The sequence below is a fragment of the Falco punctatus genome (assembly GCF_963210335.1).
Source record: "Falco punctatus genome assembly, chromosome: 7".
NCBI classification, from domain to species: Eukaryota; Metazoa; Chordata; class Aves; order Falconiformes; family Falconidae; genus Falco; species Falco punctatus.
Window position 1 is genome coordinate 31,344,665 of NC_137587.1, and position 23,799 is coordinate 31,368,463.

General features: G+C 48.1%; 1 protein-coding gene across 1 annotated transcript; it reads left to right on the plus strand.

The window, feature by feature from the left end:
• Window positions 1–2,091: 2,091 nt before the first annotated feature.
• On the plus strand, window positions 2,092–22,991 carry CHGA (chromogranin A). Its single transcript, XM_080396730.1, has 8 exons — window positions 2,092–8,242; window positions 8,750–8,796; window positions 13,384–13,477; window positions 13,898–13,966; window positions 16,105–16,203; window positions 17,829–18,347; window positions 18,804–19,267; window positions 21,212–22,991. Exons 1-8 carry the CDS (start codon window positions 8,197–8,199, stop codon window positions 21,293–21,295), a joined length of 1,422 nt encoding a protein of 473 aa, XP_080252856.1. The 5' UTR covers window positions 2,092–8,196; the 3' UTR covers window positions 21,296–22,991.
• The last annotated feature ends 808 nt before the right edge of the window (window positions 22,992–23,799 follow it).

The following is a 23,799-nucleotide window of genomic DNA, read 5'->3' on the forward strand; positions in this document are numbered from 1 at the left end:
ATTATAAATTATTCTGGCTTTCCAATATAAGTAACAGTGTTTCCAGTATCTATACCTACAAGGAGTTTGCTCCTGTACCATTCAAATTCAAAGTCCGATCAACATGACTGCATAAAAATCAAGCTTGGAAGCCCCCTTCCCAAGAGCCTACCAAAGGAAGAAGGGCCAGGGCAAACTCCCATGACCCATGGGTGTTGGTGCTTGCATCCTTCCACAGAAGAGTATAGGAAAACTTCAGTAAGGATCCAACTAGATGCTTTGCAACTGTGACATATGAAGGCGCAGACCTCAAGCGAGATCTTTTATTGCAGATATAAGTGCTGGTTACATACAATCGCTTATCCACCCAAGTTCTGCCCTGGAATATGCCTACATGCAGCAAAGCACCTTTGCAACTAGCTCACACTCCACCAAGCTTTTTACTCCCTCCATACTCATCTGAGGAGGTCTCTTCTTCCCCAGCACTTAAGCTGTGAGAGGCTTTGAGCACCCCCTCATTGCAGACAGGTGTGCACAGAATTAATTTGCAGGTGAGTTCAGAGAGCCAGATTTAGTGCTAATTGCTTCCTCACTACATTGTAAGACATAATCACTCTGCAGCCTGGCACCTAGACAATGAACAAAGCCTTTTCTCAGAAAGGGCCCTTACAGCAACCATTGCCAAGATTTGGGCCAAGTAATCTGCTCACAAATGAGGAATTATCAGGCTTAATAAGCAGGGGCTGACATGGCTAGCATTCCCCCTCTAAGAGACCCAGGAAAACTGACCCTTCTCGGCCACCACAAGATGCAGCTCCAGTAATTAGGAACCTGCTTCTGCTCAGAATTTGTCTGGGCAATCAGGAGACTTTATAGAGCTTTTCACTCTCCAAAATTTTTATAATATCACAGGTTTAGTTCTGCTGAGAAAAGCAAACCTGGTCAGTCTTTGGTGGCTCTAAATTGATATTCAGAGGGAATAAAGTGTTGAGTCTGCTGTTAGACATGCAGAATTCAAACTGATTTTCCATCTTTATTTTTTGGTGATGGGTAATTGACAGATATGTGTGTTTTTTTTAAAGACTTCCTCTGGACAGCAGTTATTCCCCATTGTAGCTGATATCCTCGTTATTACCTTTACTCCTTGCCTGAGTACACTTTAATGATAACTTTGCCTCTGGAAAATACATCCCAAACTCAGGGAAGGAAGCCAGGTCTAGGACTCAAATCAAAACTTGGTGAAAAGGTAGGAGTCTTTCTATTGACCTGAGTACATTGGGTTCATGCTTTTAATAATCAGTTTGTTCAGAAATACAAATAACAGATTTGCTCCTTACATTTCCAGTTTCTCACTATGTGAATCTACGTCAAGCCAAACAGCTGCAATGTTCTCCTCAGTACAGAAAGTCATGTGCTCACTGCAGCTTTAAATACAAAGTGCATGTAGTACTCATTTATCTTCTCTGCCTGGGGGAAACCCTTCCATTTTTGCTCCCCTGGGGTTACACATGGCAGCGATCGCCTCTTACATGGCACAAAACACATACAAGGATGTCACAGTGTTTGTGGTTACCTAGCTGCCTCCATAACACAACAAGCTGCTGAGAGCTAGAAGACATTGCTTCAGTAAAAAAACCTAAAAAACAGAGTGAAAAGCATGGTTAGGCTTTTCTTCTCCCCCCCCCCCCTTTTTTTTTTTTTTGTAATTCCCAGCAAAGTAGAAAGGATGGTTTGTCCTGAAACATGCCCACAAGCAGTTAAGTAACAGAGACTGAGTCTGAACTCAAGTGAGTACAAATGGAGAGGAGATCTCTGCAAGGTCAGTGGTAGAAGCCCAAACCCTTCCCTCCACACAGAGCAAACCAGGGGGCAGAGAGCTCTCTCGGGACCCTCCAGCTTCTCTTTGGGCTCATCCTGCTATGCAGAGGAATCTGTCTGGACCGTTTTGTCTGCAGAGCATGTGGATGAAGTGGGCTCAGCAAAGGCTCTGTTGCATTTGAAGGTGCCTTGTGCTGCCGTTCCTTGTTTAGAGGGAGGTAACTGGGGCTCCCCAAGGACAGGCACTGCAGCCCCTTGTCTCCTGGGAAGAAAAAGCATTGGTCAGGAAAGAAACCTGAGCTCCTGCGGGGTGAGGAAAAGCCCAGAAACAGTAATTTAAGATTCTGTGGCTGTTCCTCAAGCTGCTCTGTGCTGATGCTCCCAGGCAATTTAATACGCGAAAGGTTACCTCCTCCTGTTCTCTGCTTTGTACAGAAGGAAAAGGTTTGTTTTGCCTGTAAAGAGAAAATTCATTAACTGGCATTAACATGCAATTTGGAGTTCGAAAACTGCCTTATCAACAGAACATCTGAGGTAAGAGCCATCTGCACTGCAAAGGATGCCTGCAGCTCTGATTGAGCTGTGTGGACGTTAGCCTGACCCAAACCAGGGTGAATGGGTGGAGGGAAGGGACCAAGGTGCCAGCTGAGACAAATGAAGCCACAGTGGGAGTCTTTTTCCTTGCCTCATCTAGGCTGAGTCAGATTGCTTAATACAGGCCGAGACCCCTCTCTACTTACTGCTGGACCACATCCTACTACTGACTTACTGCTGGAGTATGTCTAAGACCTCCAGACATCCTCCCTATCCTCTCCACAATGTCTTTTATATGAGGGAATAAATAGATCTTGAAGAATACTGAGACATCTCTGTACTGTCATTACTAAAATGCAAACCACCTGTTTCAGGTATCCCTAGAAAGTTCCTGGGACACTAAGTGAAAAATAAAAAACTTCTAGTGAGAACAGGATACACCTGGACCTCTTTGTACTACACTATAGGTAATTATACGCTATAGGCAATTAGGCTGCAGGACTCACTGGCTAGCAACCAGGTTTAAAGGAGCCACGTGGGAGCCAGATGATTGGGATTGTTTCACTTGGAAAAGAGATGAGGAGGGGAGAAATGTAAATATCCATGGAAGCCTTACTGGACTAGGGAAGAGAGAAGGACTTTTGGTTTTGCTAGCTTTTAACATCAGGATAAGAGGCAATTTAAAAACAAGAGATGAAATACTTTTGTACTGTTTAAGGCTAGCTGTGTTGCTTAATACCACAAATCCTCAGGCTGAGAAGGTACCAAGTTTGAGGAGAGACTGTTCAGAGAGACAATCCAGCTGCTTCTAATTAGCTCTAAAACATTGTGGAGCACTGTTAAACATCAAGGTTGATGCCTGGTTTTTGGGATGTTTGGAAGATGGGATTTAGGCTGGCACAAAGGCAGGGAGACGCCCTGTCCCCAGCCCCTGTCTATGCCTCTGGGGGAGGCCCCAGGGTCTCAGGCTGGATCCTAGTTCCCTGCTCCAACCCAGAATCGCAATTTCTGTGTCCAGTGATGTGTTATTGCCACTGTTTGGAGAATAATATCCTTGGGGGACATCAGTGCCCTGGAAGTCCTTAAGTCGGGCTTTTGTGGCTGGTATTTTTGGGGACAGAGGGCTGTAGATAGCAGATGCTCAGATTCTCACCCCTTTCCTCCATCCTTCCACAACAGTGGCAGGGAAGCAGGCTGTGTTCAGTCTTCTTTTCACCTCTTCAAGTGCATTATTTCCAATGTGAACTAAGAACATCAAGGAAAGCATCTAGTATAGAAAGTGCTTATATATTTTACAAGCCTAAACCTTGCCATTAAAAAAAAAATGTCTTTTTAATTGTAGTTGTTTTTAATTAGGGTTTTTGTCATTTCACCTCCATGAACTGGGAAAGTTAGCACAAGTGCATCTAACATTTCAAAAAAGACCCCTACCACGCTCACAGCATTTGATCAGTATATGAACTCTGGCCATATGGGCATCCTAGAAGAGCCATGTACCCCTGTGCCTCATTTAGTATTCATTAAGCAACTGTCCTGGACAGTCTGGGACACTTCAGGAATGAAGGAGCGGGTGTTTAAAGACAGAATATGAGGAATAAGATACAAAAGACACTAGACAGTAATTTAATGTACGGAACCTGAGGTGATGCTGACTGAGGGTCTCTGTCTTAGCTATGAGCTGCAGGTAGTCTGGTGAGCTTACAGAACTCCAGAAGAGGAGGGCTAGTCCAAAGACCTGAGTCACTCTTGTTATATCTTTTTTTTTTTTTTTTTTTTTTTTTTTTAACTCATGAACCCTGTTAGTGGCTGCAGGACAATAATAGGACTATCTGTCTCTAAGTTTGAAGGTAAACAAACAATATCAATGATGTTCTCATGAATTTGTTTTAGACCATACTAGGACTCAGAGAATTGTTTTGTCTTATTAAATATGTACATTAGCATGACACAGACTTTGTTGTCAAAAGTCAAATAAAGCCATATCCAAGGGAGAAATCAGTAATTTCCTGAGGAGGCTGTTTGAGGTCACTATGCCTGGGAAGAGCTTCCACCTCTACATCTTTTATTGCTGATTCAGTGGTGCTCATGGGAATCAGCGAGGGTTTTCTGTAAGCGTGAGGTAAACTGACCAATGTATTGCAGGGTATGACATTTTCCAGATTGGTGTTTGAATAGCGTTTAGAAAAATTACACTGAGATCTAAGGTATTTGTAAGTGTGCCCAGATGGTATTCTGTGATTGCTACAGAGAATTCTCTTCTCCCAACAGAGAACATACTCCATCTGCCCCAGTAAGAGCTGTGCATGTCAGGCAAGCATGAACGTGGATAGGCAGAGCAGTAGCTCCTGTCAGAATTGGGCACAATGTTGAGCTTTTTTATGGGGTGTAAATAAATCTTTGAACAAGAAAACCAATCAATTTCAGGTTGGTGCAAGCACAGTCTAGACTAAGAAAATCAAAGCAACTCATCATCATTTTGCATCTGACCTGAAAAAGAAGAGAGAGGACTGCCTTTTAACAGCATAGATGGATATTCATAACTGCAATTGGAGCTTTGAAGCTCATTTCTATTTACAGGCAGAGAAGCGAGGCTTGTATGAGGGAACAGAGAGGCGAGTGCAGTTGACTAACACGTGGGAAAGAAGAAAAGGTGTGATGTGGGAGTTTTAATAGACTTTGCTGCTAATTTGGCTGTGAGCTTACATTCAGGTTTTTCAGTCAAAGAGTTATCAATTGATTTAATATGCAAGAAGGTAATTGTTGCCTATTTTTTGCTTATTGGCATTTTTGATTAGGGTCTGGGTAATAGCTGTGCCTTGGCTTCAAGTCTTTTTAATACCTTCATGAAAATGACACCTTTCCTCTTTCTGCGTCTCAGTCCCCAGATCTGCAAAATCACAGCAGTCTGAAATGCAGTCAGTGTTTCCAACCACAGGAGAGGAGTCAATTCTCAGCCCAGTTTCAGTCAAGAAATTAGAGGACACAGCTCTCAGAGTAGCTCAGAGCCATAACCTTAGATCCTTTTGTTTAATTTCCTGAAGTCTGAAATAAAATTAAAAAAATTACTCTTATGTGTTGATTCAGAATAGCACTTGAGCCACATGATTGCTTGAACAAATGAGCTTATGCATAGGAAGATGTTCATATATCAATGTGGCTTTCAGGCTGGCCTTCTTGTTTGCTCAGCTCAGAGCATGGTTAATGCAACAGTGCTGGGTGTCTGCTTCCATACATCCAGACATTGCCATCTTCTCAAATCACTTTTCAGGCTAGGAAGGCATGTGTCGTTGTCCATTGCACATATTATGCTAGTGACCGCAAGCAGGTAAAGGTATATGGCTCTCCACATTCTCACCACACTTCACACACTAGAAATCGGGAAGTTATAAGGAAATTTCTCTCTACAGCCATAAATGGCTTTTTTATAGGACTGGAACTGGTCAGAAATGTCCATCTTTGTTACTTTGCCACCCACTAAAGACCTACTCCCCCATATACTAAAATGTAAAGTATTTCAGAGGCTCACAAACCTGGTCTTCCCTTGAAGTCTAGGTCTGGCATTGCCTTTCTCTGAGTGGCAGCATACCTTCCACTTTTTTATTTGATCACTTTTGCTTTTTGACATAAATCTTTCCCTGAGGTGCCTTACTTTGACAGTTCCTAATAAAGCTGTGCCTAATGAGACAAATTACAATAGCAGAATTACTGATTGCTGGATTAACAGTTTCATATCCGTTTTCCTGGGGCAAGAAATAGAAAAATTCATCATCCATCATATGCTACTATAGTTGGAGAATGCATGCCATACCTGTAAAAGAGTCAGTTTCTCCTTTGCAATGAATTTAATGGATGCAAGACCACAGCCTGAGAAAGGAAGAAAAAAAAAAAAAAAAGTTATGGGTACTATGCATCCTGTTACATTTCTCAAAAATCAGTCCCAGGGAAGAAAAGGGCTTCATGTAAGGAACTGGATTAGAACTGAGATAATTTATTGCCCTAATAAGATCAACATTTGTATGTAAGGATAAGTAAATATTGACTAGCTAAACATAGCCTGATAAGCAGATCAATCTGTTTACCTCTTAGGAATATGTAGGAATTAATAAGCTTAGTAATGTTCAGTATTTCAGACCAAAATGGTCTGGTGAATCCTGAAGGAGAAAAAGGCCATTGTATATCACCCCTTTCTCTCTTTCCCCAATAAATAATTCAAGAACACACACACACAAAACCCCCAACTCAACAATCAAAGAGGAAGGATATATATTGTTCCTGGAGGATGGAAGGTCCCTGTACAACAAGAACTGTCATGAGTGTTCATTTCATAGTCTTATAAACATGTAACCATCAATCAATGTCATCCACAGAGCACTCTTCAGAGGATCAATTTATTTCCAGCTTTTCTCTGCTATTAAATAGAAAATGCAACAGAGAAGGGGAGCTTTGATTTTGCATAAGTGGGCTTTTACAATCCAAACGTGCCTTTTGAAGCATGTATTTGAATCAGATAGACATAATAGGACATTTACATTTGGGAGCACATTTCCATGTGTGTATGGAAAGACAAGGTGTAAAACTATAGTGCAGTCGGTACTCCTGGTTTCATAGAAAAGTTTTCATCACAGAACAAATATGTTCTCTCTAGCTCCTTGGGTGCAGTGCAGGACTCCCCAGTGAATGGAGTAAGGTAGGGTGGGGAAGAAGGACAATGCATTTTTCTGAATTTGGTTTTCTAGTATAAGTCCCTGGCTTTTGTGACCTCTGAAACTGCTTGTGGGATAGCATGGAATAGCAGAGGTGCTATTCCTAAAGAAGCATTGGAGTCACTTTCAAAAGAGAATCCATTTGGCTGTCTTGACAGACACTCCATCCAAAGAATAGACAGCCATTTTGCCAAGAGCATGGAAATGCTTGTGACTAAGGGCATGGTACAATTTGTTCCTTTCTCTCCCTTGTCAATGGAAACTAGTGGTCAGGTGATCTTGGTTACTTCAGCTTCAGAGTGCTTAGCTGTGAGCACGTAGGGTGATGTTCTAGGTTGTTACTAACCACTGAACAAAGGATAACAACCTATTAAAATTTGCTTGCAGAGTCACGAAAGCTGAGCAACAGACCCATCAGCCTTTGCTGAAATGATATCCTACTACTTAAAAATCTCTCATAAAATAGCTGGGACTTATCATCTCTATCAGCAAACCCATATCATGGTGACCAGTTCTCTGGCTCTTGACCAGTCTTACAGGCACTTCTATCCTCTGTGGAGGTGTTTAACAGGCATCTAAAAACTTCTGTGGTCAGTGAAAGATAAGGGCAACCCCAGAGGAAAAATCCATCTCCAGGTGGCTACGCTGGCTGGGATACATGAGGTTACTTCTCACTGTTGACTACTGGTAGGTACAGAGAGGGCACAGTGCTTGTAGACTGCTGATGTTGGCTGAGGCACTGGAAAAGTGATACCCTGGAAACATAGCTCACAAGCCTCCTGCAGCTGCTGGGTGTGGGACGGTGGAGCAACAGAAGACTGACACCTTGTTGCTGGAACCCTTTGTGCGGGACCCGGGGGGGTCGGGGGCATCCTGGCCGCTCCACCAGCGCCCGGCGAGTGGTGGAGGCTGATGGGAAGGCTGTGTGCGAGGAGAGGGGGGAGAGAGGAGGAGGTGGCTTCCTCCTGACGCCATTTCCGAGGGGCTGAGATATATAAACGAGCCGGTTGCTGCAGTGCCCCGTCTGAGATCTTCAGCCAGGGCACTGGCACAGACACGCACGCACGGTGCCGGTCTCCCCCCGGGACCTCACCTGGAGCCCTCGCACCAGGGACAGACTCACCCTCTGCCCCCTTCTCCCTCCCTCCATCCCGCCAGCAGCATGAGCCGCCCAGGACTGCTGGCCGTCCTGCTCCTGGCCGTGCCGGGTAAGTGGTGCCGGGCCGGGGTCCATGTCCCCTCCGCCCGGGACCCTCCGCCCACGGGCGGCGCTGCCCCCAGCTCCGGTCCCGCCGCGGCCCCTTCAGCACCGCGGACAGAGACCGCCCCGACCCCGCCAGCACCGCGGGCAGCGGCCGCCGCAAGGTCACCGCCCGCGGGCTGCGCCGGGCCCGACCCGGGCCACCGGGCACTGCCAGCCTGGAGACCCTTCCCTTTCCCTTCCCTTTCCCTTCCCTTTCCCTTCCCTTTCCCTTCCCTTTCCCTTCCCTTTCCCTTCCCTTTCCCTTCCCTTTCCCTTCCCTTCCCTTCCCTTTTCCTTGGGGAAGGCATAATGCCCTCCTCCAGCTGCTGCATGCAGGAACCACTTCTACCAGAGAGAGATACCCCTCTTCTCCACTCCCATTTTTAGCGGGATAGGATTTCTCTGCTTGTCTACCAGAGGAGGTGAATTAAAACCTTTCTTTCCCCCCCCTCCCCTTCCCTTCCCCTTACAGCCATCTCCCTTCCCGTGACAAACGACATGAATAAAGGAGACACTAAGGTAAGGATGGGCCTGCAGTGGAGGGGGTGAGTGAAGGTGAAGGATGTGATGTTTGGCAGCCACCTAGCTGGTTAGGTTTTGGCTGCTCCTGCTAAAATAACCTGTAGGAAGTGCCAGGGATTTGCATGAGACACCCCACAGCAGGATCCATCCCCACTCCCTTCCTACCAGGATTTACCCTTTGTGAACCCACTTCTGGGCACCTGTGCAGGAGGAAAGTCCCTCAGGATTACCAGAGGGATCAAACAAGCTTGTCTAGAGAATGCTGAGGCTGGCAATGGAGGTTGGGTATAACTCTCCCTAGTCCTCCTACTTTCAGCTTTTCAAAGCTCCCAATGGGAGGTGACTCAGGGGAGAGTGGGGGGAGATGTGATTCAGGAATGGGTATTGCTGGAACTGTGTGTGTTTGGGGGGGGGGGGGCGGGGAGCGTATACATCTGTATATCTATGTGTGTGGTGTGTTACTTAAACTTAAATGTTCCTGAAAAATAAGCAACAGGCTAACAGGCTACTCTCAGATTGCTAATCCATCCTCAGCTACTGCTCAGCCTGTCTGGGTGGCTACAAGCAGCGCAGGACTTGGCTGACCTCTCCAGCCTTCTTTGATAGGCTTGTGTGCATACATCTGTGTCATGCCTCTCTGTGTGCACTCCCAGTGGGCTTTTGGCACCTAAATGTGCTTGGATAGGTGTGTTGGCCTGTGTTGAGCTGTGACAGATACACACACCCCTCCCTCCTGGATACTATAGTACCTATAGTTTTTCAGATAAGCTGGTCTCTTAGCTGCCCAAATTAAGACTTCTACAGAAATTAATGGCCAGAAAGGAAACTCCAGCCCTTTCCCCCCTAGTCCTTTATCTGCTTTGTTTCCTAAAATCTTCTATCCACATAATGTTTTTCCCCAGTCAGCAGTAGGGGAGGGCACGTTAATGTCAGTCTCGGCCACAGGCTGCGTTGTGCAGTGTCTCTGCTCATTACCTGCCGGGCAAGTGCCCTGCACAACGCCTTCCTGCCTCCTGTTGTGGCTGGGCCTGGGGAGCTGTAGCTTTGTTAAGACTTTTAGCCTGCTTAGCCCCTGCTTGGGCTGAGCCATGAGCTGTGAGCCACTGAATGCTGCTTCAGGCTGTGTGCTGCTAACTGAGAAAGGGGACTCAGGACAGGCACTTGCCCCTTGAACTGGCCAAGCCAGAGTGGGATGCTTACTGGGCATCTGGTGGGACAATTTATTAATTCCACATTTTTCCTTGTGGGAGCTTTTCCCCAATATGTTCTATGTGTAAAACCTGGCACTTTTGTGGTAGCTGGTGCAACTCCATGGAAATGCTTCCAACAAGGAAGGATTCTTTCCCAAGCCTGTCCCCTCCCTGGGTGCTACTGACACTGGCTCTAGCTAAGAGCAAAATCAGTCCACACCTGTCATTTGAATTTGCTGCAATTGGACAGAGCCATTAGAGCGTTTCTGCCTTCACCATCCTCTCCCTGAGACACAGCATTTCAATGAAGGATGTCCTGGTCTCACGGGACAGATCAGGGCAGGGACAGCATCACATAGGTACAGTGGTGAGCACTGAAGTTCTTCCTACACACCATGCTTTATGCCACCAGAATTTGTGGGTGGTTCAGGGCTGTGTCCTGTAGTCAGAACCTGCAGGACTTTCCTGGGCAGCTCATCAGACTTTTCTTACACCAAGAGCTTTCCACAGGGAGCTGAACATGGCCAAAACATTTACAGTATTGCTGGTGTTTGCCCACTCTTTTTCTCAAAGGACACTATTTCCCACTTGCACCCATACATTTCAGAAGGGTCTGAGCATAGCTAAGCTCAAACATGATAATGTCTAACTCTCGTGGTTTAACCCTGTCAGTGACTAAGCAACGTGCAGCCACTCTTTCACTCTCCCCACAGTGGGATGGCGGAAAGGATCAGAAGAGTGAAAGTGAGGAAATTCGTGGGTTGAGGTAAAGACAGTTTAATAGGTAAAGCAAAAGCCGTGCACGCAAGCAAAGCAAAACAAAGAATTAATTTACCACTTCCCATGGGCAGGCAGCTGTTCAGCCATCTCCAGGGAAGCAGGGCTCCGTCATGCGTAACGGTTACTTGGGAAGACGAATGCCATAATGTCAAATGTGCCCCCCCCCCACACACACACTTTCCCCTCCCCAGCTTATATATACTCAGCATGACATCATATGGTATAGAATATCCCTTTGGCTAAAGTCCTGGCTCTGTCCCCTCCCAGTTTCCCATGCCCCTCCAACCCTCTGGCTGGCAGGGCCTGAGAGACTGAAAAGTCCTTGACTTAGTATAAACATTACCTAGCAAGAGCTAAAACCATCACTGTGTTATCAACATTATTCTCATACTAAATGCAAAACACAGCACTGCACCAGCTACTAAGAAGAAAATTAACTCTATCCCAGCTGAAACCAGGACACTATCCTTGTGAGGACGTGATCCTTTAGAGATTTCTGTGTAAGTACAGCATGAGCAGCTCTTAAGGATTTAGTTACATGCTCACAGTTAGAGGATAGCTATGGCAAAATTCCAGTCTGAGTTTCTGCACTGGATTAATTACATTCATTTGGAAAGGATCACCTCCATTTCCTGATGTACGCTGTTATTTCATGACCTTGTGAAGCTTCACTCTGCAAGACTTGCTCTTACAAAAAGTGGAGTGTTGTGGAGCGACTACACCCTTCATTTCTTTATGTTGCAAAGTTCCTACCCAGATCTGGCTGGTTTTTGTCATGACCAATGTGTTTTCTTTGTGTTCAAAAGCTTTAAATCAGATTAGAAGTCTTCAAAAAGCTTGTATAGAGTATTTCATTGGACAAGATTCTTATTTCTCATTCTGAGAGAGTCCTTCTGAAGCTGCATCAAATACTGCTGCAATAAGTGGCTCCAGAGTTTGGGAAATGTGGGAGGAAAGTATCAGAATCTGGGGTTTGTTCTATTTAATATTAGAATGAACTGACTCAAAGTCATCTAAAATCAATATTAATTGATTGCTTGTGGTACAGGAGAATGTACCAGGGAAATTTCCCTGCTCTCTTTTTGTTAGATCTTTCCTGTAATTTTAAATCCAGCACTCAGTTTAATCCTCAGAATGTGTAAGTAGTTATAAAAGTTCAGCATTTTATGGCTGTGATCTGCAAAAGCAGAATTCTCTACTCACACATGGCAAAAATTTGCCCATTCCACCTGTTCAATATATATATATATATGCAGTTGCTTGAATGAGCAACATTATAGATGACTGGGAATTGCTAACGTGTTTAATTTCTGCTGCAGCGCACTGCTCTCCTGAGAACAGCACCTTGTGAGGGAGGTCAGGGCTCTCAGGGCTGCCTGTGAAAATTGTCAACAGAAAGAGGTTCCATGAGTCAATTTTTTGCCCCCCCCCCCCAAGGCTTACCTGTATTCTTTTTTTCAATTTAGCCTCTCTTTTTCCACAGGCACCTGTGAGCCCTGCATACCTTCTAGGCTGCTTTATAATCATCCTTTTGAACTAAACAGCTTGATTCCTGCACTTCTAACCGGCACCAGACTGTAGTGAATGCTGCTTTCTCTCCTATGTGACCATTTGGGTATACCGTGACCACATAGCAGGACTCCTGGGTATGTGCCTCAGTGCGGTGAGGGTGCCTTCACCCCTCCCTGAGGTGCCAACTTGCCTTCTTGCCTTGGCTTTCATTCTCCCACCACACATACAGCACTGGGTGATCCTTGTTGGATCAGTGGTGCTGCAGTTGCATGAGTGAGGAGCTGGGCCTGCAATCTCAGTACAGGTGACAAACTAGATGAATAATGTTTCTCATTTCAGACCAAAGAAAAGGGCTGCTGGAAAGGGCAGGCCCAGAGCTCACTCTGCCTGGGAAGCTGTCCCAGGCAGTTGCAAATGCTTCCAAGGAAAGTGTGGGAACTTCCTTGCTTTCAGATGACCTGCCTCCATGTACAGCTCTTCCAGTCTATAATCACTTGAACACTCAAGTGCAAGGTCAAACACTTATCCAGAGTGTCTTGTCCTTCTCTAGGGCTTGAAAGCAGTATTTCTCATCTGTGTTTGAGAGTACAATTTGCCTTACCTCCCCCTCCATGCCTGGCTGCAGTCTAACTATGGGCTCAAATAGATTGCAAAATTTCAAGGTCGCCTACTGAAGAGCTATGACTACTTTTTTCTCTCTACAGCCTCCCACTGAGCCCTTTTATGAGATGCAGGCTGAGATATATTGACTTAAAAGAGGATGATTTGAAGCTTTCTATGTATATAACCAGATCCCCTATAACCGCCTGATGTACCCAATCTCTGGGATGGGCTGGAGTCGTGAGATCTGCAGCTGAAGTGTGTGTCATGTTGAAGAAGCTCTTTCCATTGCCATGTGTCATTTGCTCACTTCTCAGTTTCAGGAGGTACCTTATGTTCCTACATTAGGTAAAACAAGAACCGAACATTCAGTTCTGACTCAACCAGAAAAGCAAGAAGATCTGTGCCATCGTCTGCTGTATTTTAACCTTGGTAACAAATAGATTTAGGGAAAAAAAGACAAAAGATCAGTGTTTTAATTCATTTTTTTATCTCTTTCTAGGTGATGAAGTGCATTGTAGAGGTCATTTCTGATACTTTATCAAAGCCAAACCCCCTGCCAATCAGCGAGGAGTGCCTAGAAACACTCAGAGGAGGTACAGGCTTAGATTTAATGCTAGGTATCAGCAAGAGCAACTGTGGCAAGCAGGGGCTGGTCCTGCACTGACACATGCTTTAGTGCCTGACATAGTGTCCCTGACACACTCTCCTTCCCCACGGTCACCCCACCGGGCTTCACAAAGTCCCAGAAGCAGGGACAGAGCCGCTGCTCAGCCCAGGCCCATCCATCATGCTGGCACTGTGGCCAGGAGAGTGCTGAGTGACATGAAGCTGCCTGGTTTTCATGGAACCTCCTTGTCATCTAATCTCACAGTTAAGAGATGTGGCAGCAAATCAGGCCAAGGGAGAGAAAAGAGTAAAGGAAGAGGGAGGTGGCATTTGGGGTTCTTTTCCATTTCCTGAGGGCAGGGTGAGGTTGTCTTTGATCACCTTCTGTATTGTCTCCCCTATTGCAGATGAACGAATCATTTCTATCCTTCGCCACCAAAATTTATTGAAGGAACTTCAGGAAATTGCTGCTGAAGGTACAGTGTCACTGTAGTTATTTGGGAAGAGGGGGTTTCATCTGTTGTAGCCCCTTGCACAGTTTCGTTGTTTGGCTTTTTTTGTGTTTTACATTAATCTGACATCAAACAAATGTGCCTTACGAAATATAGCTCCAGGACTTCCAGTAGACACTGGGTGAGTGAAGGCAGGACTTTTGCTTGTAATAAAATGTGATGATTTAAATGACTGTCAGTGTAACTTGGTGGTGATGCAGAGTATAGGCATTCTGTGGGTGAAGAACCCTAAAAGAAAATACTGTAATTTAATTCAACAAGTAACCACCAGGTCCCAAACTGGAATGAAATCTTCACTGTGCTGGAGTCTAGCACTAAACCTTGGTGTGGCTGACAGGAAGTCTTACTGAGCATCGAGTGGACCTTGTACCTAAAAGACCCCAGTGAAAATATCTTTGAGTTAATGGGGATTTTTCTGTTGGTTTCCTTAGCTCAGATGCAAGTTTCTTTGGTTTGGAGAGGTGCAGGCTGCTTACTGCAGGATGATGTAGGAGCAGCAGCAGCACAGAGCTGTGCAAAGGGTGTGCAAGAGGGAAAAGGGCTATTTTCAGGTGCCTAGGTGCCCAGAGCTACAGTTGCAGGCAAGGCTACTTCAAAACCAGTGTAGGTCCCTCTGCCTTGGTGGTCTGGTTGAGGCTGCAATAGGGCTCTCCCCAGGCTGCAGGGAAAGCAGCTCCTGGTCTGCCCTCCTCCTTCTCCCTGGGGTAACCCAGCTGGCAGCCCTCCTTTGCCAGGGTGTCCCTATGCCCTGTTCCTATGTGGCATGGCTGCCAGGGACGGCTGGAAGACAGTGCCACCCGTCTGCTTTCGGCACAGGGAAGCCACAGAGGCAACAGAGAGAAGAGAGAGGAAAAAATCAGGAAGCCAAGTGTGGGAGAGCGCCTCATGAAGCTCCCAAAGCCATAGTTCAGTCACTACTTTAAATGCCAGCTGTAGGGCTGGAGCGTGGCCAGCTGGAGGGGCCTCAGATGGGCTCTGTGGATGCTCAGATGATCCAGAAGAAAGAAACCTGGGCCTCTTCAGTGTGCTTGCTGCCCACAACACCAGGATTGTGAGGGAGAGTGCTCAGTTGTCAGACAGGCTGTTCCGTACAGCATGGGGTCCACATGAAGGTACTCATTTCACAGAGGTGCATCTTGCTCCGTGGTTTCCTTGGCTTGGGCCCATCACACCATTTTGTCCCAGGGTAACAACATGAGCTCTAATCTGCAGATGATAGTGACTGGTGTTGGGAGAGTTGTGTAGCCCAAGGGAAAAGCAAAGATGTTTATCTTGATCTCCTCTGTGCTGGCTGCAGCTGGTCCTGCTCAGGCTGGAAAGCCCACACCATTCAGCTCTGCCCAGTGTAGGGCTAGAGAGAACTGGGCTGGCAGTGTTGGCTATTGCCTTTGCATTAAGGTGTAGAAGCAGGGCATGAGCTGGGTTAGACAGGGTTTGCTTGGCTTGCAGATCCCACTGGGATGGGGCTGCCGGGGGAGTGCTGGTTGCCAGGACAGCTGTGCTCTGAACTTCAGCTTGTGCTGCCTTCAGACACCTTTCTCCAGGGTGTTAGTTTTGTTGAGCTGGCTCCATAATCCCAGAGGCTAAGGTGTGGGGCCTTGGAGCCCTGGACCATCCCCAGAGTGCAAATAAATGCTGCTTCTTCCTCCCAGTGCCCTGGGGAGAGGGGCCTCCACAACCAGGCCAGAGGACACAGGGTCTCTCAGTGCTCACCTCAACAGAGGTACGTGGGCAGCATCTGGCAGGAGGTGATTTTTATCCTTCAGTACTCCAATGCTTAAGTCTTTTGTTAGCCTCAGTGTGCAGTTCAGCATCTCTTATTCCCTAGCTCTCCATCAATATTAGCTTTCCTAGCAACCCTGCTTCTCTGTTTGTTTAGAGACCTTTTGCTTTCCTGCAGGTGATATTTTTGATGATGGCTTTGTTACTGCTGTTGATTCACGATTCTCCAGTCTCACTTCTCTCAGCTGCCCTTTGGCAGATTTTTCCACTGTAGAAAATACACATATAATTATAAAGGGCACAAAACTATTCTCCTACCTCTATGTTCTGAAAGACAGGAGGGGCTGTTGCTTTTTCCTACTTTTTGTTACTTCACACAGGTGCCAATGAGAGAACTCAGCAGCAGAAGAAAAATGGTGGCTTTGAAGATGAACTTTCCGAAGTCCTTGAAAGTCAGAATGACAAGAACAAGCAGAGAGGTCAGTGTCAGCCTCCCCTCCCCAGAAATCCAGGTCAGGCTGTAAACAAGGATGTTCTTTCTAACAGCCTTGATATGTCCATCTGCTTCTCATTTAGGCATCTTCTTTGATAGTGCCGCTTACATACACAAGCAACACTGTGTTTGCTTTGTTCTTATTTACCAGCTTAAACAACATGTGATTTCTGAGCCATAGTAACTGGTGATGGTCAAGTTACCAAACTGATACTGATCTTTTCCACCCTGCTGCAGACATCATTGCTCACTCCTAATGCTTAAAATGAGTCACAGCCAGGGAAATCCCATACTGAAAGACTCAGTGATACAGGCAAGAGCAATCGGGGTCTGCTCTTGCTGCCTGTGCTTCTGAGCATCCAAGATATTAGGTTGTGGGTCTCTGAAGGGAAAACTGAACTTGGGATGCACACGGTGCACACACCCCTGCATCTTGGAAAGACCATATTCAGCTGGCATTTCCCCTTGTCACTCTGGTTCTGTGGCCTGGCTAGAGACAGGCAGTGTAGCAAAAAAGAGGATTTGGCCCCTTCTCTCTTTCACATCAGGAAGAGACAATGCCAATGTGGGGTGAGATGATTTCTTGTTCAGCAGCAGCACCCCTGCAGAGGGTATTGAGCAGGCTCTGGGATGTGTGGCTGAGCTATGGCAGTGCAGTGATGCTGCAGCATCAGCCCAAAGCTACCCAAAGCGATGAGGAGTGATATGCCCAGGGGCTGCTGCTGCAGCCAGCACGGCCAAAAACCAACGGGGAGGACGGGTGGCACTGGGTCTCCCTCCTGCCAGGGCAGACGTGAACCTCTTCCTCCAGCAGTGTGGAGACTGTATGAGGATGAAGTGTGCCATGTTGGGCTGTCCAGGCAAGCAGGCAGCCCAGTGACACTAGTGCAGTGCCACTGGTGGTCACCAGCCCTGGATGACTGGTTTTCTGCATGCCCTCACCCTAGCACACTCCTCAGCCCTGCTTGGCACTGTGCTCACCTTTCCATACCCATCTAGATTTTCCCACTGCTCTTTAGCACCCCATCTTTTATTTTGCAAAGTGATTTCTATGGCTCATTATGTTAAAAGAGACCAGTCTCTGACAGAAGCAAGAGCAAATACCCAGTCCACATTAAGCTCCTGCTGAGTAGCTGCTTTGCAGAAGCAGAGCCTGCCTGCCCTCCCTCCCTCCAGCTTGCCTGGAAACAGTGCTGGCTGACTTTTCAGTTTGGTGGGAGAAAAAAGGCTGTGATGTTAGTGCAGTACTTAGAGCAGGGAGAGCTGTGCAAGTGCTGTATTACATTCCAAAATCATTTCGTTTTACATGCAATCTGGTTTCATGTGGGGCAAGTTTGTTGCTGGCATCTCAAGAGACGGTGATGAGGACAGTGCCACAGCAAAGCACTTCAGCATATGTTTAACTTCAGCCTTGCAAGTCTCTCCAGGAGAGCAGGGAGAGCATCAGCTTGCTTGAACGCAAGCATGTGTTGAAGTGATTTGTGAAAGGATCCATGGGCTGGTTAAGCAGATTGCTGAATGGGGCTGAAGCTCCCTAAGAAACACATGGGCTTCACTGGTTGTGAAATGAGCTCTCAGGAGAGGTGTTGCTTCTTGCTCCTCCCTCTGCAGATGCGGCAGAGGAGCACCCTGAAGAGGAGCAGCCCACAGGGTCCCTGGCTGAGCTGGCAGCACAGAAAACCCAGAAAAATGAAGATTCGAGAGAGGAGGGAAAGAACAGCCTGGAGGAGAGGGAGCCCAGACCACGGGATGCCGAACCTGGCAAGAAGGAGGGCAAGAAGGAGGATCAAGAGGAAGCAGAGAGCAATGAGATTGGGGACACAGAGGATGCACAGCGAGACAAAGCTTTGGACAACCACATCAGCAAAGACTTCAATGAGGATGAGCAGCAGCAGCAAGGGGATGAAGAAGAGCAACCCAGAGGCCCCAGGGACAGCTCAGAATTTGAGGATGAGGGAGAGCAGCCATTCAGGCAGGGCAGGGAGCACAGCAAGGAGGCAGCAGGGGAGCGTGTGGAGCGGGAGGATGATGGAGGAGATGCTGCTGCAGAGGAGGACCCTACTGAAGCAGAGAGGTCACTTGATTTGGCTGGGGAGGACGAGGAGGCTGAGGAGATGCAGGGAGATGACAGTACGTATCCCAGACAACTGCACTGATACCTACTGGGGCTTAGCTGAGAGCACTGAGACAGATGAATAAGAGGCTTTAAAGCCTAAAAGTTCAGGCAGATGCTTACTGGGTTTACAGCCCACTGACAGCCACCCAGATCCCCCCTGCAAGCTCCCACCACGTGGGCCCACACACAGTGGGTAACACAGGCCCGGCTGCTGTTCGCTGCCTGCTGCTCAATTTTCACTGTACCTGGGGCCAACTAGTTTCTTTTTCTTGAACTTCCAATGTGGTTTTTGACTGCTGCCTTCGAGTACTGTTACCGACATGGTGACATGGGAATGGGTATTTCCAGAATCCTGGGAAAATGGGCCTAAGTCAGGAAAGCCACCTTGCATTGTCCCTGAAGGCTCGGTACAAAGGTGAAGCATAACCGGTTAACACTTGTGCTCACTGTTGTGTTTAATGCTCTTTCAGATAATGACAGTGCTCTGGGATTTGGCAAAGATGGGCAGAGCTCTGAGGAGATGGAGGAGGAAGAGCAGCCCCGGGCACTGAGAGGAGGAAGGCATCACCTGGAGGATGAGGGGATGCAGGGGGAGGAGGACACCTTCCAGCCCAGGGATGGCAAAAGCGAGGAGATGGAGGAGGAGTCCTCCAGGGAGTGGGAAGACTCCAAGAGGTGGAACAAAATGGATGAGCTGGCCAAGCAGCTGACATCAAAGAAGCGCATGGAGGAAAACGATAGTGGGGAAGACCCAGACAGGTCCATGAAAATGGCATTTAGGTCCCACAAGTATGACTTCAATAGTCCAGAGGAAGATGTGAGAAGGTCATGGAAACATCACTCGAAGGAGGACAGCAGTGAGGGAGGTTTCCCGCTTGCTCCCATGCCTGAAGAAAAGAAGGATGAGGAAGGCAGTGCTAATAGGAGAACAGAGGTTGGTGTACATAGGCTTAAGAATAAATCCCACCCAGTTATTATTTGGGAATCCAAAGCTATCCTTGGAGATGTGGATGGTACCTTGGCATTATGTAGCCAGCACTGGTTCTCTGTGACATTAAGGAGATGCTTGGTGAACTTTTGGTCATTCAGCTCTAGGTATTATTGAGATTTGCACCTGGCCATGCCTTTGGGTTTTATCATTGTTTTAGTGACTAGTGCAAAAACATGCCCTGCTCCAGAGAGTCTTAAAAATGCAATAGGAATTTTGTGCTGGTCTGTGTGGTGACCAGAGCTGTATCTGGAGCCTGGGGGTGGGTCTTGAGTCCCAAAGGCCCTTCAAGTCAAAGGCAATGTTTTCCCTGGCTCAGGGCTGGAGTGGGTAGTGTCAGGCCTACAGAGGTAAACCAGGGGCACAGCCATGGTGAGAGCTGGGGCACTGGAGAGGGTTAGGGAAGGGAAGGCATAGAGCCAGAACAACAGCCATTCTGTCCCCTGACCTCACTTTCAAGCCATGTGGCCTTGTGGCTTGGCCAGTGAGGTCAGCACGGGCACAGACAGCAGCTGAAGTGCTGTCCCCTGCACTCACTGGGGCTCAGCCTGTGGGGCTGGGCAGGAGCGAGCCAGGGCGCATGGGTACTGTGTGAGGCAGTGCTTGGGGTCTGACCTCTCTTCTCTTTGGGTGCTGTGGAGGGTCTCAGCACAGCACTATTTTCTTGCTTTCTGGGGTGTCCAGAGGCAAAGCTCTCCTCCAAGCAAGGTGAGCCTCAGCTGCTGCTTCCTGACCTGCTTCAAACAAAGCACGCTGGAACAGCCGCTTGGGCTCAGTCTGGCTCCCCTGGGTGCTGGCACCCTGCTGTAGCTAGAACCTTCCCAGGGGCTGAGCCAAGGGCCCTGTGGAGGGCCAGGGTGCCTTTTTCTCTGTTCAGGAAAATAGCTCGGGGATGAGAAAGATGACTTTTATGGTATTTTTTTCACACCAGCCACAAGCAGTACAGGCCAGTGGCTCAGTGTTGGCCTGTGCCTGGTGGCTGCTGCAGACAGCAGCAAGGCTCTGCTCCCTCCACACAGGAGAGGGGCCGTCACCTCAGCTCTGTTGACAGGAAGAGGCACTTTTAGCACCAACAGCCCCAAGTTTGCTCCTGCAGAGCCTGCTGCTGGCTGGGTGGGTGCGTGATCTGCAGTGAGACTCAGGTGATGGCAGCTATGAGGGACAGGCAGGAATGGGGCCAGTTACATATGACCAGGCTTGAGGCAAAGCCACACAGTTACGATTTTTGAGTACCTGCACTAAATAAAATGGCTTCAGGTAATGGCATAGATATACAGGAGCCACTACAGAAAGGCCGCCAAGCAATGGGCAGCTCGAGCCTTTGAACTGATGGCTTCCACAGTCCCTATTTTCCTAAATGGAAAAGCATTTTCTTGTACTGGAGGCACATGCAGACACCCAGCACAGCGTGGGGAGGTGGGACGCCACCATCTCCTCCACAAGCAGGGCACTGCACTTGCCACGTATGGCAGGTACCTGTGCTGGTCCCAGTTTGATACCGCTGCTTCAACAATGGTGCCCAGTGTCGTTTGGCAGTGTCCGCCCCGGCCCCAGCTCCCCAGCAGCCATCTCCCTCCAGTCCCACACTCCAGAGTGAGAGACCCACTGGGGCTGTCCTGCCCAGCAGCAGGGCTGGGGAAGGACGGTAGCTGCCTGCCTTGTCCCCATATCCAGCTGCAGCAATTTAACATTAGGACAGGACTAATTAGTGTTGCACACAGATACCTGTCCAGAGGGGCAAACGCAGGAGCAGACTGAAGGGATGAGCCAACTCTTAATTGTGCTTGTGCTACCATGGGCAGCCAGCCTTGGGCAAGGTTTTCCATAGCTCTAGGGGGTGAGGGTTGCCGCCCTGCAGCTGCTGACGGGTGCCATGGGCTTTCATTGCAGGACCAGGAGCTGGAGAGCCTGGCTGCCATCGAGGCTGAGCTGGAGCGCGTCGCCCACAAGCTGCACGAGCTGAGGCGAGGCTGAGGGCCCCAGCCCTCCTCACACAGGTGAAAGTCGCCGCCGCCACCCTCCTCCCTCCTCACCGCATTTTCATTTCCTGATTTAAAAGCAATTAAGCCGGAGCAGAAGCATTGTGCCTAGGAAACCGGCCTCGCTAGTGCCCAGGCCTGCCTCCCTCGCCATAGTGTTGTGTCCATCGCTGCTTCTTCACCTCACACTCCCCTGTCCACAGGGATGCCCACCTGCCCGGCCGGGCGCCAGTGGCTGCGAAGTGCAACCTACACGTGTATTTTCTGTCTGGGTGGGGTTTTTTCCCTCTTTTTTTTTTAAAGACAAGACAGCTTTCTAGAAAGTTCTCCTTCCACCGGTAGTTTCACTGGGTAAAAAACTGCAATAACTTGTTATCTTTTGATTAAAAGCTGAGAACTCTGACTGTAATATATTCTATATAAAAAAAAAAAATTATCTAAGGAAAAATAAAACTGCAGTGGGTTCCTTCCTTTGTTTTGGCAGCTTTAGTCTCGGTCCTCAGCACGCTGCAGGGCTTGCATGGTCCTGGCGGAGGGGAGGGGGAATGGAGGCCTCCCCTCGCCTCAGACTTAATGGTGATGGCGTTTCCCTCCTTAGGCTCCAGCACTGTTGCCTGTCAAGGCCCGTATCGAGGGCACCTCCCCGAGGCCCCCGGTGCTGGGGGCTCTCCCTGCCTCCGGTGCCCAGCCGTGCCATACAGCCCGGCCCTGGCACTGGGTGTCAGACATGGGGCACGTCCGTAGCTCATCTATGAACACGGGGCTGACCAGAGAGAAAACAGCTTAGAAGTGTAAACACTGGGGCAATACTTGATGAAGTCAAGCTATTTGGACAATGCACGAGTGGGTTAAAAAATAAAAGTAACAAATGGGCTAGTCATGAGAAAACTAGCGGTCTGTGTTCCCCCAGAGGTGAATGCTGGTCCTGAAGGGATGCCCCTCCTGTGCATTAGCTTGTAGGAACTGTGGTGGCCTGCTGGCACAGCGCTAACCAGCAGAAGCCTCCCCAGCCTTTGGGCTTCAGGCCACTCGCCAGCTGCAGGAGTGGTGGTGTCTGGGCTGGGGAAGCTTGCCCCAAAAGTCTCTGAACACCGATCATCAGACCTCAGACTTTCTATGTATCTGCAGGAGAGGAAAAGAGCATCCCCCTGCCAGGGCTCTATCCCACCCCCAGTTCGAAGCTCAGCTGTCTCCCACCACCTGCAGCCCACGGAACAGCTGAGATACTCGGGGAATGGCTGCCAGGCTTTGAACTCAACATACTCCTTTATTCTGCTAAAAACATCAGCGCTGTGGGCCCGCAGAGTGAATTGCACTGGAGGTGGGTGGGCGCAGGAGGTGCTGGGTGTCCAGAGCTGTCCATCACCACCAGGTGAGCTTCCCCGGGAGGGCTGGAGTTGCTGCTGGGTGGGCAGTGCCCCTTGCCCCCAGCCCTGGGTTGCCAAACAGCAGGAGGAGGTGGTGGCGAGGCTGAGGCACGGCCCGAAAGCTGCCCTGGCACAGGGCACAAGGCAGGACAAGGCACAGGGCGAGAGCCTGACTGGGGAAAGCACAGCGGAGCAGGGTGCGAGTCTCCCAACCCCATGCTGAGGAGATCATGCTCTCATCAACCTCAGGGAAACACACGCAGGAACAGAAGTGAAACCAAAGCTGTTCCACAGAATCAGTACTAAAATGTCAGTTAATCCAAGTGCAAAAGTAATCTTCATTTAAATTTTGAGTATTCAGTTTCTCCTTTTTTTCCTTGTGGCAGTCTCTGCCACTAGCATCACCCATACAACCCCTTGCAAACTCATGTCTACATGCCACAATAAATTCAGACAAACCTTCAATTACCCATGCCATCCCCACCAAAAAAAACCCCAAACAACAAAAAAAAAAAACCCAAACCAAAAAGCGAACCCCAAACCCAAGAAACCAAACAAAGCACCATAGAAATGCAGCCACCTCCAAAACAATTAGACAAGTTTTTCCACAAAAGATGGTGGCAACAGACAGAACTTGTCTATTGCTGCTGCAAAATCAACAAGAGGAAAAATAACGTTACTTGATGGAGCTATTATAAATACTGTTTTAATTGGATATTCAAGTAAGCACAAACATTTGGGACCCAAGGACTTTCTTGGCCTACAGCATCTCTCAGCTCGCCACTGCAGGGCTTGGCCTTGGGGCTGACACCAAGCGCCGATCCCCAGGCAGCGCTTACATGAGTGCCCTTGCTAAGAGTGCTTGTTGCTTAGCAAAATGTAATGCTACTGGGTGTGATACATCCATCTTTCCTGCACCAGCCAAAAGGATCCTGATCAAAAATCCTGCTAGGTTTTGAGAAATCAAGAATTCCCTATCCAGGATGATGAAGGAAGAATATGCCCAGAAGCCAACACTAGGAAATAAATGCTTATGTCCAGCAGCAGCCTAAATCCCAGTGACGTTTAGCTGTGTTACACAGTAAAATAAAAATAGCCGACTTCCCACTACTGTTAGAAATTAAATCAAATC

Coding starts and splice junctions, on each gene's coding strand:
- CHGA (XM_080396730.1), top strand. CDS start 8,197: ATGAGCCGCCCAGGACTGCTGGCCGTCCTGCTCCTGGCCGTGCCGG. Junction 8,797..13,383: donor TGAATAAAGGAGACACTAAG/GTAAGGATGGGC, acceptor ATCTCTTTCTAG/GTGATGAAGTGCATTGTAGA. Junction 18,348..18,803: donor GGAGATGCAGGGAGATGACA/GTACGTATCCCA, acceptor ATGCTCTTTCAG/ATAATGACAGTGCTCTGGGA.